This window comes from Epinephelus moara, chromosome 20 (genome assembly GCF_006386435.1).
Source record: "Epinephelus moara isolate mb chromosome 20, YSFRI_EMoa_1.0, whole genome shotgun sequence".
In the NCBI taxonomy this organism is placed as follows: domain Eukaryota; kingdom Metazoa; phylum Chordata; class Actinopteri; order Perciformes; family Serranidae; genus Epinephelus; species Epinephelus moara.
In genome coordinates, this window is record NC_065525.1 from 14,519,492 (window position 1) to 14,532,849 (window position 13,358).

Consider the following 13,358-nt stretch of genomic DNA (forward strand, 5'->3'; position numbering starts at 1 on the left):
ACTGCTTCTGGGGACATTTTCGTCCCCAGATTTAGCTGCAAAGTGAGCACTCTTGACTGTCATGCTTCTCTACAGACAGCTGCGGACATGATGCAGGGGTAAGGCAGTGTAAGGCTCTGAGAAAACATTGTTTTCTTTCTTCTGCTTGGGAGTGGTGAATTTACAGCTCACAGATACTTAATACGATATAGTTTCTGGCTTTTGTTTGATGTCTAGTATCGGCAATAAATGTTGTACATTTCCAACCCGTTGTCAGCGCTATTAGCTTGTCAACTACTACTCCTTTACTTGTTTACATGAATGAAGGTCACTGTCACACTGAACGTCTCGCTAACCCCTCTTCAAACCTTCAAACTTTATATGGAAAAAATAAATAAATCGTCGAATATTAGTGTCAAACTGCTGAATCTGATTTGACTGACATTATTTGGGTGCAGCCCTACTTAAAATGCATTACAGTAGTAGACAGTGGACGTATACTTATGAAAAGTAATGCACCAGAATTGGAATATAACCTACGTAATCAAGAATGTTGCGATCATGTGGCCTGTTCTCTGGCGAGAGTAAAGGAGGAGGTAGCAAAGACCTAAAGTCTGCATGAAGAGGAAAGCCGGGAAGGTGGATTGGTCAAACAAACACAGGACTTTATCCAAGGAGACTTGTGTTCATTGCCCCGTGTGAAACAAAATAAGGTAAGTCATCACTATGTTTCTTTTACGTAGCATTAAGTATGTAACTTATCGTTTAGTTTGTAACCTGACAATGCCCAACTATGTTTCCTACGTAACTTTACTGGCCTAAACCTAACATATGTAATGCTAAGTACATAACGTGACAACGCCATTCATGGGGCGCTAATTTGTTTCATTTGAACCACTGCATGTGTGTTTTCGTAAGATACACGAACTGTTGTATGAGGTTATGTTGTCTCCTGTATTTCCTAAAGATTAACTACACAGATTATTATTATTATTATTATTATTATTGCATCACTTTTACTCCGCCCACTTATGACTAGGAATGGTCAAAAGTCGGCAGACCAGACCAGACCAGACCAGAACAGGTATGAGGCTCCTCTTTTTAAACACTGACATGACTTAATGTGTACAGTACAATGTCATTACTACTGGACAACAGTATCATTAAGTAGAGAATATAAAATAATGAACAACGTACAGTATACGTGCGCATGTGTGTACTTCTCTTACTGCAGAGCTGCCTGCAGCTTCCCTGCAGCTCTCTGTGCATATGGCAGAAGTGCTGACCCATACACAGAGTCAGGAGTGGGTGGGTTCACACACAGGGGGGAAGAAACTCAGAGACCTGAGACACATATGGTCTCCTCTTTGCTTTGAAGCTCCAGTGTGTGTGTGTGTGTGTGTGTGTGTGTGTGTGTGTGTGTGTGTGGATGGCAATGGGGCTTTCAGAACTGGCAACTGGACTGAAACTAAAGACCATCATGATGCAGTGAATCTTTTGATTTGAACAGTGGCTGACAGCAGCTCCTATACTCTTAAAGCTAATGGAGCCTCAGCTGCAAAGTACATAGAAGTACAGTGCGACTGCACTGAGAACATTTTCTACTCATCCAGGAAAAAATAACGAAAACCAAATGACATTTTCAGAGCAAAACTTATTACCATAAATAACAAATCATACAATATTTGAAATGCCATATTATTATTGACTGTAATGACCCTCCCTTGCTACATCTTGTCCACTTACATATTCATGACAATGCGAGTGATTACATCGAGCCGGGTATGAAGTGCACTGGATTAGAGGTCAATTATCAGTCAGAGAGTCTCTATAGAAGCGTAGCTGATCGGGGCTACAGTGGCCGGGGTCAGGGACAGTGCGGCACATAACAACTGGCAGTGAGCCTGCCACAGGGCAAAGCTGGGCGACTCACCCCTGATCTGAAGTTCACAGAACAGACTGTGACTGTGACAAGCTGGATTCATGATACAATGGCAAATATGGCCGAAGTCCAGCCATGTAGTATCCATTCATCATCGTTACCACCACTGTTGCTACAGTAATGGGGGGATAAATAGAAAATGTTGACATAAATATATAATGATGTGGCTTATTTGGAAGGTTTAAGTATTTCTTAAGCTTAGGCAGATGCCAAGATGTACTGTGAGTGACTGTCTTCTGCATGGGAGGGATTGGGATGCTGCGAATTCATAAACACTTAATTATCTTAATCCTTACATGTTCTGACTTACAACTGCAAACTTCCTCTGGCTGACATAAACTATTCCCATACGTTTTTTCTTGATGAATATGTATATGTTAATAGTGTTCGTGAAGGATTGTTTGGAACCTTTTGATCAGACGCCACTCGTGACCAATGAAGCCCCCAGCGTGGCTGCAACACCTGCTTCTCACTGTGAAAAAGCAAATCCTCGTCATTAATGGGCATCACGCATGCAAATGAGGATTTCAAAGGGAGCCAAAAGCCATTTGATGAACACATTAAAGAGCCACGATCGTGATGCAAACAGGAGACAGGTGTGTATGTGAGGAATACCAACTCATCACAAACATGTTCATCAGGTGGTAGGTTTCATGAAAACACTGATTTGTTCAACACACTCTATAATGTGAAATTTCTCGACTAATTCACCTGACATATGACACGTGTCATGTTCACAAAAAGACACGCACTGAGTGTAACAACCTCACAACAGTCCCTGATGAACACGGTGAATGAGAGTGTGCGTCCTGTGGGTGTACTGCCGGTTGTGTGATGAGAGCAGCCTGGCTCACTCTGTCCCTACACATGTGCCGAGCTCAGGGCATTTCACTTATTCCCCAGCTTAGCACCGGATTTGCCCCCCACAATGGGGTCGTGGCCGCAGCGTCTGACCCCAGCTCGAACTCCTGCGCTGCCCGACACAGCGGCTGCAGACATGTATGAATGCGTAAACGCGTGCTTTCCATGTACACGCATGCATACTTTTTTCTGTGTGAGGTTTGACCCCCTTTCTGACACTGTCACCCTTTGGTGTTTATCAAACATAATCATCTCATGTAAGTACAGGAAATAACATGAATGTGGGAAATAGGGCTTAAAATTCAAGAAATTACAATGATAAATGACTGCAAAAATAAAATATCTTTATTTGTTGCATTTTTTTCACAATATCAAGTTACCTTTTCCAAAATTCTTCAAAAAGTACTTTTTAAAATTCTGGTATCCAAAATGCATTCAGTGACCAAACTTTCAAAATACAGGAGATCTTTTTCTGAAATTCTACAACCACCACACCTCAATGCAACTACAACTCATTTTACACAACTTTTACTATTTTAATGCATGCATAAATATAAGAAAAACACATGAGAAAACTTTATGGTACTACTGAAATGACTGTATATCTAAATGTATGAGTTCCACAGCTAATACGATGCTGTTTTCTCACATATATCTATGCCCGATTACTCTATATTTCCTTGTCTGGTATGAACTGATAAATCTGCAGAGGGTGTACTCTGCAGCTGTTGACAAGCTCACCTCTCGTAGCTCCTGCACGAGTGCATTGAGCCTCTCGTTCTCAGCCTGGGCGTTGGACGCCACAGAACGGCTCAGCGTCACCTCCGTCTGCAGCTCCAACAGACGGCCCACGTAGTAGGCCTCCTTAGAGGCTGACTCCTGCAGCAGCGTCTCCTCATTGCTCTCCCCATCCTCTGCCACCTTACGCTGGTTGGTGTAAGCCTGACCGAACGCCTGGAGAGGAAGAAAAGAAGAAATGGTCAGACAAAGAGGGCCAGTGCAAAAGCAATGCAATATTAATCAAATTTAAAAAAAAAAGGAATAAAACAACCAACAACCATCTTTCGCAAAGTCAAAATTGAAGTGACACTGATCCAAATCCTGTCATATAACATCTACATCCTAATCCATGTGAGGGATTTGCACCCACGGGCATGTAGAGAAAAACCAGCACATCTTTCACGGCTACGGCCACTAGGCGTACTCCTGCTGCACTTTGGACCACCGGCAGCACTGACAGCACACTTTGCAGGGGCTGTCCCTCAAGGATACCTGCTTTCTGTCTATGTGGGATGATGTTTCACACTGATCAATAGACACACTGTTCCCATTTTCCTGACACAGGTTTTCGCGGCACTGAGAGCTGACTTGTCATGATAAAGGAGCCAAGGGCTTGATTGAGAAAATCAAAGCACGCATCAACAGCAAAACAGGCCCACCATATTCAACTTACTGTACCAAACCAGTGCTGCAACAAATGCAGGAAAGCTCTGTGGGCCACATGGACCAACATATACAGTTACTTCCTGCAAGGTTAAGGGAATAACACATCATTTATATTGTATAAATGTGCAATCCTGCACTATTTTCCAGACAGTGTTGCCTAAATGCAGACAGATTTTCATGACTTGTAACACCACACCCCTCCACACACATGGAGCAGCTTCCTTTGTGGCTCAATAAATACTATGAACCCTCCTTTCACTTCTCAGCAGATCAGCAGGAAAAAAATGGGTATGTTGCCCACAGCGGCCCCTCAGAGAGACAATGGATCAATACTGCTGTCTCGGAAAATATTTTATGGTTTACAATAGCCACATGAAGCTGTAAACAATGCAGCATGCATAGTTATTGCAGTCTTCAGGACGCAGTTCCTGGACAGAGTTACCCAACTGAAACAAGACTGCGGCCTAAATCATGAGGGAGCCATATATTTTGGATTAGAGTATTAATAATTCACAAAGACTCGTCCCAATCCCACCTCAACATAATAACAACATTTTCTCTGTTTCTCCCCGGGATGAATCATTCATAAGATACAAGCATCTATTATTTGGAGAAGACATGAGCTCCAGTGTGCAGCTGTCCTTTCTTCCCGCCGTGCTGGTCATTTTTCATTTTTCTATTTACTTCTGGTTCATGAGCTAACAGGTTAAGTAAGCAGCGTGGAGTGTGCTGAGGTCCTTTCGTCAGACGGGTAATTTATTACAGCCAGAAATCTATTTTAGTGCAGATTTTGAAGTATACAGACCACTGGCACAGAAAGGAGAAGTTGTCTTATGGATGTTTAGCCTCTATGATGATGATGAGTTATGATTCACACCTCTGTGTTGCTGCTTAATAAAGTGGTATGTAGTTTTGGTGTGGATGAATGAGATGAACCGATTTACCGGCAGAGGGATTTGAACATCACCTAATTAGCTTTATTGATCACCTGCCTCTGTCACATCTGACCTGCTGTTTGAACACTCATCACCAGCCAGCAGAGCAACACTCTGCTGGTAAAACAGCACAAATAAATCAAAAATAATACACCAATTTTACCAGTCTGTGTCAATGTAAACTCACAGTTCATTTACACGCTGTTAATCAGGTAAATAAAGACCCATTTATTATCAGAAAGGCACTGATTCCCTTGGTTGACGTATTTATTCTAATTCAATCGACTCTTTTGTTTGTCCTGTCAGTCACAAACGTAACAGTTAGCATATGAATAAAAGCCAGTAATAATCAGTCCAGGAAAATGGCTGTAAATACACATTTCAATGACAAAATCAGCCCTCAAGGACTTGCTTTATAGTAGAAAACACTCATGCAAAAATACCGTATTATAATTATCCCTCATTTTCCCTCTCTCACTGCTTCTCTTTTATTTCGTCCTCTCTTTCACACTCTCTTGTTCACTCGCCCTCGTGCCCCCTCGCTCCCTCTCTGGGGAGGCACAGTGCGATTGTAGTGAACGATTACGAGGGAGGGCCTCAGGAACAAAAAAGCTGATTAATTCCAAGCACAGTGTGACTGAATGAGCTCGCATTCTCACGTCAGATGGGAGGCTGTCGATGTCCGAGCAGGCCTCGCGACAACAGCTGAGCCCTGCGGTGCGGTGAGCAAAAAATCTGGACCCGCAGGGTCCCGCTGTTGGACTTCTAGTAACATGAAGTCACAGAGATAGGACATTTACACTTACTGTACTGTGACTGGGGGCCAGATCAACAGAAAGGACTGTTTGTTTGGAATTTTTTGGTAATGATGCTCGATGATGAGTCCTTCATATAAGCATAAATTACAAAATATCCCAAACATGTCAATGCATCATTGTTATATGTCTTAAAACAAACATGTGGAGCTTTGTTAAATCTTTGAGGAGGTGGACATGTGCATATAAAGCAGAACTTTGGCCCTGAACCATGTGTAACATCCCGTTTATATATAGAGAGCTGGTATTCTTCCTCTGGCCATTGAAATCAGGCGATTCAACAATATTCAGGAGGAAAATAGAAAATGTGAGCTGTGTGATTTGGGTAAAGTAGAAAGTAAGTCCCATTTTCTTTTATATTGCACAAACTATGATGACTGAGAACTTATATTCTATGAAATGGCTCGTCTAAATCCTGACATTTTCTGGTGCTCAGATGACCAAAAGCTAGAATGGTTGGTTAATTCTGATGTGTTTAAGTTTGCAAATTTCGTTGCTGAAGCCTGGAAGAGAAGGAAAGAATGTTTGCTACTAGTATTTATTTTTTATCTATTTCTTTCAGTTGAACATAAAAAATATGTTGTGCGTGATCCACAACCTTGGTCTTCCTTGGTCTGGCTTTTGTTACTTTGTGTCATTTTCTCTCCTTTTAATGCTGAATTTATGTTTGCTGTACTCTGATCCTGGCTTGCACTGAATTTATGGCTGCCGGACAAGTCCCTGCGGGCTGGGTTTATCTGCTTGCATGACACGATAATAAAAATTCACTTATTCATTCATTTATTCATGTGGGAGAACATTGTTAGTCATCTTCTTGTCTAGAGTAAGGTGAGAAGATTGATACCACTCTCAAGTCTGTACGCTAAACTTGAAGCTTCAACCAGAAGTCAACCAAGCAGTTAGCTTAGCTTAGCATAAAAACAGGGGCAGCAGGGGGAAACAGTTTGACTGGCCAACAGTAACAAAATCCACCAACACTTCTAAAGGCCACTAATTAACACTTTATATCTTATCTAATTAATATAAAAGGGAAGTGCATGTGCAGGATCACATTTTGACTGAAAGGAATGACTTCCTTAAGTCTTGCTGAAATTAGCTTCCCAGGCAATTAGCTGAGACTTCAGGAAGTTACTGCTCCCGGCAAAGACATAGGCCCAGTCTGATACACAACCTCCTGTAAAACCACAACTTGTTTTTACTTGCGTTTTTTTGTACAAATTAAAAAAATAAGATATAATGTGTTAATTAGTGGGGCAGTTTTTCTGCCTTTGCACAGAGCCAGGCTAGCTTCCTTTTATGCTAAGCTAAGATAACTGGCTGCTGACTGTAGCCTTAGATTTAACAAGCAGATATGCAGTGTAGTCCGTTTCCTTAAATGTCTATAGTTTTAACAGGATCAGCTGTACAAGAGCTTTGCCTAAATAAAAAATAACCCTAACTTATGACTAAGTTCAGGAAATACCTGATCAAAGAATAAGTAAAGAAGAATCTGGACAAGTACTTTATGTCAACTTTCAATACTCTACAGATACATCTCATTCAGTATCTAGGCCTGATAAACAGACAGAAGTCCTGTCCTGGTGCAGTCAGTGATTCAGGGGCAACTCATCCACAGAGAATCGCTGGGTCCTGGATGCGTAACGAGAGGCAGATGGTTTCATAACAACCCTCCTTTATGGGCTGAGCCGTGCTCCTCGAAAGTCCGCTCGCTCCATCTGCCCACTGCTCCTCTTAAAGAAGCCACGGCGAGTGACACTAATGACTGAGGCTCAAGACAAACACATAAAGGAGCACAGTATGCTACGGCCATCCTGATGCTGTTGCGCTACAGTTTCTGGTGGGCTAAAAACAACACTGACAGCTCTGTGTTTTTCAGGCTAATTATATGAACGTCACTAACAATATGGCTGTCACTGCTGTGTCATTATAGTGATGGATTCGCATGCCTGTATCTGTGCCCTAATTGGCAAACACAACACAGTTATTCGAGCCAGATAACATGTGAAGAACAGAGCGGGAGATTAAAGTTTAATACCATTTCCTCAGGATGGTTTTAATGTGGAGTCACTGATTGGCGGCCTGTGCTAAAAACCCCTTAATGCATTCAACCTTGAGGCTCCTCTGCCTTCTGTGCCTCAGTGGATAAAGTCCAAACAATAGAGTCCCCCTCTATAGATATTCATCCCTGGGGCCATGGAAAAAAAGGAGCGAGGAGCGGACACAGGGAACACACCAACCACTGCACCAGTGTGAGAGGAGGAGCGTGTGCAACCCTGAAATCCTTCCCTGTCTGTTGCAGCTCCTAATTAGGAGTCAGGGGAGGACCTGTGGGTGTGTGTACATACACCAGGAGTCTATTTTTACAGCCAGGAGGGAGAAGAAAAGTGAATTGTTTCTACATCAGCAATTAATCTCCACCGAACTTTCATAATTAGGGTCCAGCTCTGGGTCTACCCTGCCAGTTTATTTATAGACAGTAATGTTAAGAAAGCAAGGGGTCTAGACTTGATTACATTTTCAAGGTCAGAGAGCAAGCATGGACACAGGCAAGAATAACAACCGTTTCTAGAGATCTATTTATGAGCTCTTGTGTATTTAAGTTTTAATTAATGAGGACTTTAATTAGAGGATTGCCTAATATATTAATAATGACCGTGACACTGACTGTTCTTAATTAAATGTTAATCACTGTGCAGTCAGAAAGAGATTGTTATTAAATGAGGATTTAAATTGTATCATTATAGATGTGGATTAATTCAAAGCAATTACTTGTGCTAATTAATTTATATTTATAAGTACAAAATAAGAAATGTGCCACTTTTACTGCTCGATTTGAGACGGGACAGCTTTGAATTTGATCACAAGTTTGACTCAAATATCAACTAAAAGCCATCGCTCTAATCTCTGTCTGCTACAACGTTTTGATAAGTTATGTGGAAGCGGGGTATTAGTCAACTCATAAGACAGTAAATTGTTATAAATGACACACACACACCAGCAGATGTATACACAGAGAAAGACACACACACACACTGTTGTGTCCTGTCCAGATGGTCGGCCCAGCCAACCACATCAGGGATTTCAGTACCATGGAGAGAGACACGCAGGACCGCTGACGAGAAGCCACACAGCTGTCGGCGTCATGAAGAGAACTGTGTGTGTGTGTGTGTGTGTGTGTGTGTGTGTGTGTGTGGAAATGTGTGTGTGTGTGTGTGAGAAAGCAGATTGTGTCTCGCTGCAACATGTCATTCACTTTGTCATTTGTTTGATGAGTCGTAAAGCATGACACGCCACTGTCACCAGTGTTTGAGAGCAAGCCAAATATTTTTAAAAAAAAAAGAAAGAAAAGAAAAAGTGCCGCAGGAACAAAAACAACATCTCAGTATGAATCTCATAAATAATCAGTGAAGAACAGCATCCAGAGCACAACAAATGGAAGAGACATAAGTCAAAAGAAGCATGCGATGTGTCAACTTCCAGTCACAACATGAGTACACACAGCCTGAGGTGAGCAGACAAAACACAACACACAAGATTTATTGCTGAGTCACTCAGTCCCTTTGACAAACACATGTTTGACTGAACTCCACATGTATGGGGAGGTAAACAGTGCAGCAGAATGGGAAGAAAAGGGTTCACTTCACAAATGCGGAGTGTCTCTGGTCTGTCAGTTTAACATACAAATAAAACTGATGTTGTGATTTCCTCAGTTTGGTTAGCCAATACCTTAACATCATTTTACAAACTGTAGTTAAGTCCATGTATCCATATAACACTCCTGCATGATTACTCCTTTGTAATGTTGGAAATCTATAAATTCAAGGTTACTGCTGCAGTTGCTCTGAATAAGAACAGCTACAACATAAGGGGATACTCCAGTCATTTAGTATTGCATGTCCATGAAGTTAGGGAACTCACAGGAGATATTTTTCAAAAGGCATGGCCAGACTCAAAGCAGCAGAGGTAGATATAAACTGAATTTTAATGGCTAGTATGGGTCAATTTCCAAAAACACTGGATCCTACATTTTTCCATAATGCAACTCAATAGCAACTCAATTCCTTAGGCCCTCCCAGCCTCCCAAAAACCCACGTCTTTCAAACTCCACACCTCCTCTTTAAAATGCAGGCTTTCTGATAAAAATGTAATAAGTTTGTTTTTAAATTTCAAGCCAGAGCTGAGATGACCATGATGACATCACCAGGGTAATTATTTCAAACTTTAGAAAGCTCCCTCCCATGCCACAGAAGATATTATACAACCATTTGCTCAGGCTGAGTAGTACTTTTCATGACAGGTAGACTGAGTTATTAAAGGGACAGTTCACCCAAAAATCAAAAATACATATTTTCCTTTTACCTGTAGTGCTATTTATCAGTCTCAATCTGTTTTGGTGTGAGTTACTGAGTGTTGGAGATACCAGCCGTTGAAGATGTCTGCCTCCTCTCAAACATAACGGAACTAGAAGGCACTTGGATTACAGTGCTTAAAGCAAAAAATACATTTCGAAAACTCAACAGCAAAATATTCCAGAAATTATGACCTGGTTACTAAAGATAATCCACAGACCTTGTTGTTAGGGCTGTGTGATTGCCTCTAAATTTCACATTGTGTATTGTCATTGCTCTAGATTGCCAATACACGATTAAATCGCCAAGGGGGAGGGGGGGGGGGGGTACGTCCTTGGCACGTGGGGGTTATGGCCTTGGCACGTGTCTTATGTCAATCGCTACCACATTATTTTAATATTTTACATCACATGCAAAAGTGAGCGTCTCCAAGCCGGGGACGTGTTGCTCCTCCTCACTTCAAGTCCCTGTCATTAACTTTTAACCTGCAAAGGCGGCAGTGCCACAACATTCTAGGAATTTATGAAAGCCCTTGTGAACATTTCAATAGTTACACTTTAAAACAATATTTATTTGCTATTACTCTATTGAACGACCCCGAAGCATGAGCAAACGGGCTGTGTCACTTTGGATCAAAGAGATGCGCCCTGTCACTGTCAGCGCAGGGCTGACAGGGCACATTGAAACTATTTTCTTTCTACCGAACCACACCTGCCAACCGTATCACTATGCAGAAGTAAGGGTGCATCTACTGCTAGCTCACCTAGCAGCACTGAGCTAGGTAACATTACAGCTCAGCCGAGAAAGATGGTACTAATGTTTACATCTCATGCTTTCACAAGCATGAGCCTCTCATCCATGAGTAGATGCACACTTCCTTCTGCGTGGTGATACGACTGGCAGGTGGTAGAAAGAAAATAGTTCCTATGAAACTCTTCACAGCAAGGTCTGTGGATTATCTTGAGTAACCAGCTCTTCATTTCAGGAAAGAGACATTGCTGTTGTGTTTTTTAAGTTTATTTTTTGGTACTTTGAGCAACACCAGCCGAGTGCCATCTAGTTCCATTATATTGAAATGAAGGCAAACATTGCTACAGACATTATCTCCAACACTCAGCCACTCACACTGAAACAATCTAGACTGATAAACAGCACAAAAATATGTATTTTTGATTTTTCTTAAGCTATCCCTTTCAGAATTGCACAAAACACCAAATCAGAGTGAGGTTAAAGGAAGTGTAATACACAAAGCTCCTTGTCAGTTTAGTATTTAGCATCCTTAAGAAACTCTGATGTACTTAAAACCCATATCCATGATGAACCACTGAAGCAGGTTTATAGGAAGAGTCGCCCCGGCATATTTCGCCCTTTAACAAGGACACAGAAATGTCCCCATGTGCTTCTCAGCCACAGGGAAAAGTGCCAAGTCAAGAGATCTGTCATCTATAAAAACACACAAGCACATTTTCACAAGAGGGGAAGCTGGATAATCACAGCCTAGCAAGAATGGAGGTCAGTCACACTGACAAAATTAACAAATAAAACAGACGATTAGAAGTAATTACATGATCAAAAACAATTCAGCAACACGTTTAAAATCTGAACTGTGTATGCATACAAAATGTAGTGTATAATGATCACTCAATAATGCATACAATTACTAAAAATAAATATTAAAATGTGTGTGTGTTCATGTGCTTTAAGCCACCAGGAGCCCTCTTGTGAATCAACAGGGATGCTTATCATTGTAATGCCGAGTGCTCAGGCACGCTCTGCTGCGCCATTTAAATCCTTTAGTTTAATTTCCCCTGTTTGTAGAGGGCTCTTCTATTCATGAAATACTGTCTACACAAACATTGAGCTGGCATGATATGAATGTTTTATAGATAGTCAAGAGGGTAACTGTGAATTGCCCTGCTTTCTGTTCCTCCTTCCTGAAATGCTATTTAGCTCAGTGGAGCCTATTATTCCTCTGATAACAATATGCTATTATGCTGACACTCAAGGAAAAAAAAAAATCTATAATGCAGGATAATAGCTGAAAAACGCCTTAATGTGCTTGGTAGTGGAACATCCCTCCCAGATACAACAAAACCACAATAGCGTCACATCTGTCGCGTTCTCACTGACACAATGTGTACAGTACATGCTGCGTGAAGCTGAGAGGGCTGCCAGGGGACAGGCTGCGTTTAGTTAAAAAGATGTGGCCTGTTAAAGTGATTCAATTTGGCTCAAGTCTGCTCCTGATAAGAAGGATGGCTGGATTATTTCCCAGAATGCCTATCACTTGTGTGTGCTCAGTCTGTGCCTGGCTGAATGGACATTGAAGCGGTAGACAGAGAGGCAGCTGGGCGTAAGATTTGTTGGATCCCAAATGACTTTTTATTTCTTATCCTTTCTCTTCAAATCCATCCACATCATCTCCGTCTGCCACTGCTGCCGGAAATTTTCTGCATCTAAAATAATTATTCAAGATGGAAGTCACAGTATAAAGAGGCACACACTTTTTTTTAGTCTTTGCCTTTAAATCAGAAGCTGTGATCAGTGTGAGTAGACAGAAAAACAGCCCAAACACACTGCACAAACTGTACCAGCTGTAGCCTAACTGTGTCATATGTGGCTTTCTCTCTGCTTGGTAATGTGCCCTGCAGGAGATCATGAGCAAGTCAACCACAAAAACACATGGCCTTCCCTTCAGGCCATTCCAGCATACAAATACATATTAAAAAATACACGTGGCCACAGGCACACTCGTCCATGCACTTCACCGGTATTCATCCCAGACTCCTGCCATTTGTTTGGAGAGAGAACAAGAGCCGTCGGGCAGGAATGGAAAATTCAAAAAAAGCAGTGAGTGAGAAGGAGGAGACAAGGGTTTAATGGAAAGTGTCCTCTGAGTGTCCAGACGTCGACAGAAGGAAGGAAGGAAGGAAAGAGAGAAAGAAGACTTTTTATCAATTTATGATGAAGTATAACCAAGAAAACAAGAAATCATCATATTTATTTAACAAAGTTTTCCTTATTGCATAAA

At 41.6% G+C, this 13,358-nt stretch overlaps 1 protein-coding gene across 5 annotated transcripts in view; it reads right to left on the reverse strand.

The window, feature by feature from the left end:
• bicd1a (bicaudal D homolog 1a) overlaps nucleotides 1-13,358 on the reverse strand; it is a 43,450-nt gene that overhangs the window by 14,035 nt on the left and 16,057 nt on the right. For all 5 annotated transcript variants that reach the window (XM_050074129.1, XM_050074128.1, XM_050074131.1 and 2 more), the window contains exon 2: nucleotides 3,524-3,736. In XM_050074129.1, the coding sequence (XP_049930086.1) occupies nucleotides 3,524-3,736 (213 nt within the window). The remainder of the gene's footprint in view (nucleotides 1-3,523; nucleotides 3,737-13,358) is intronic.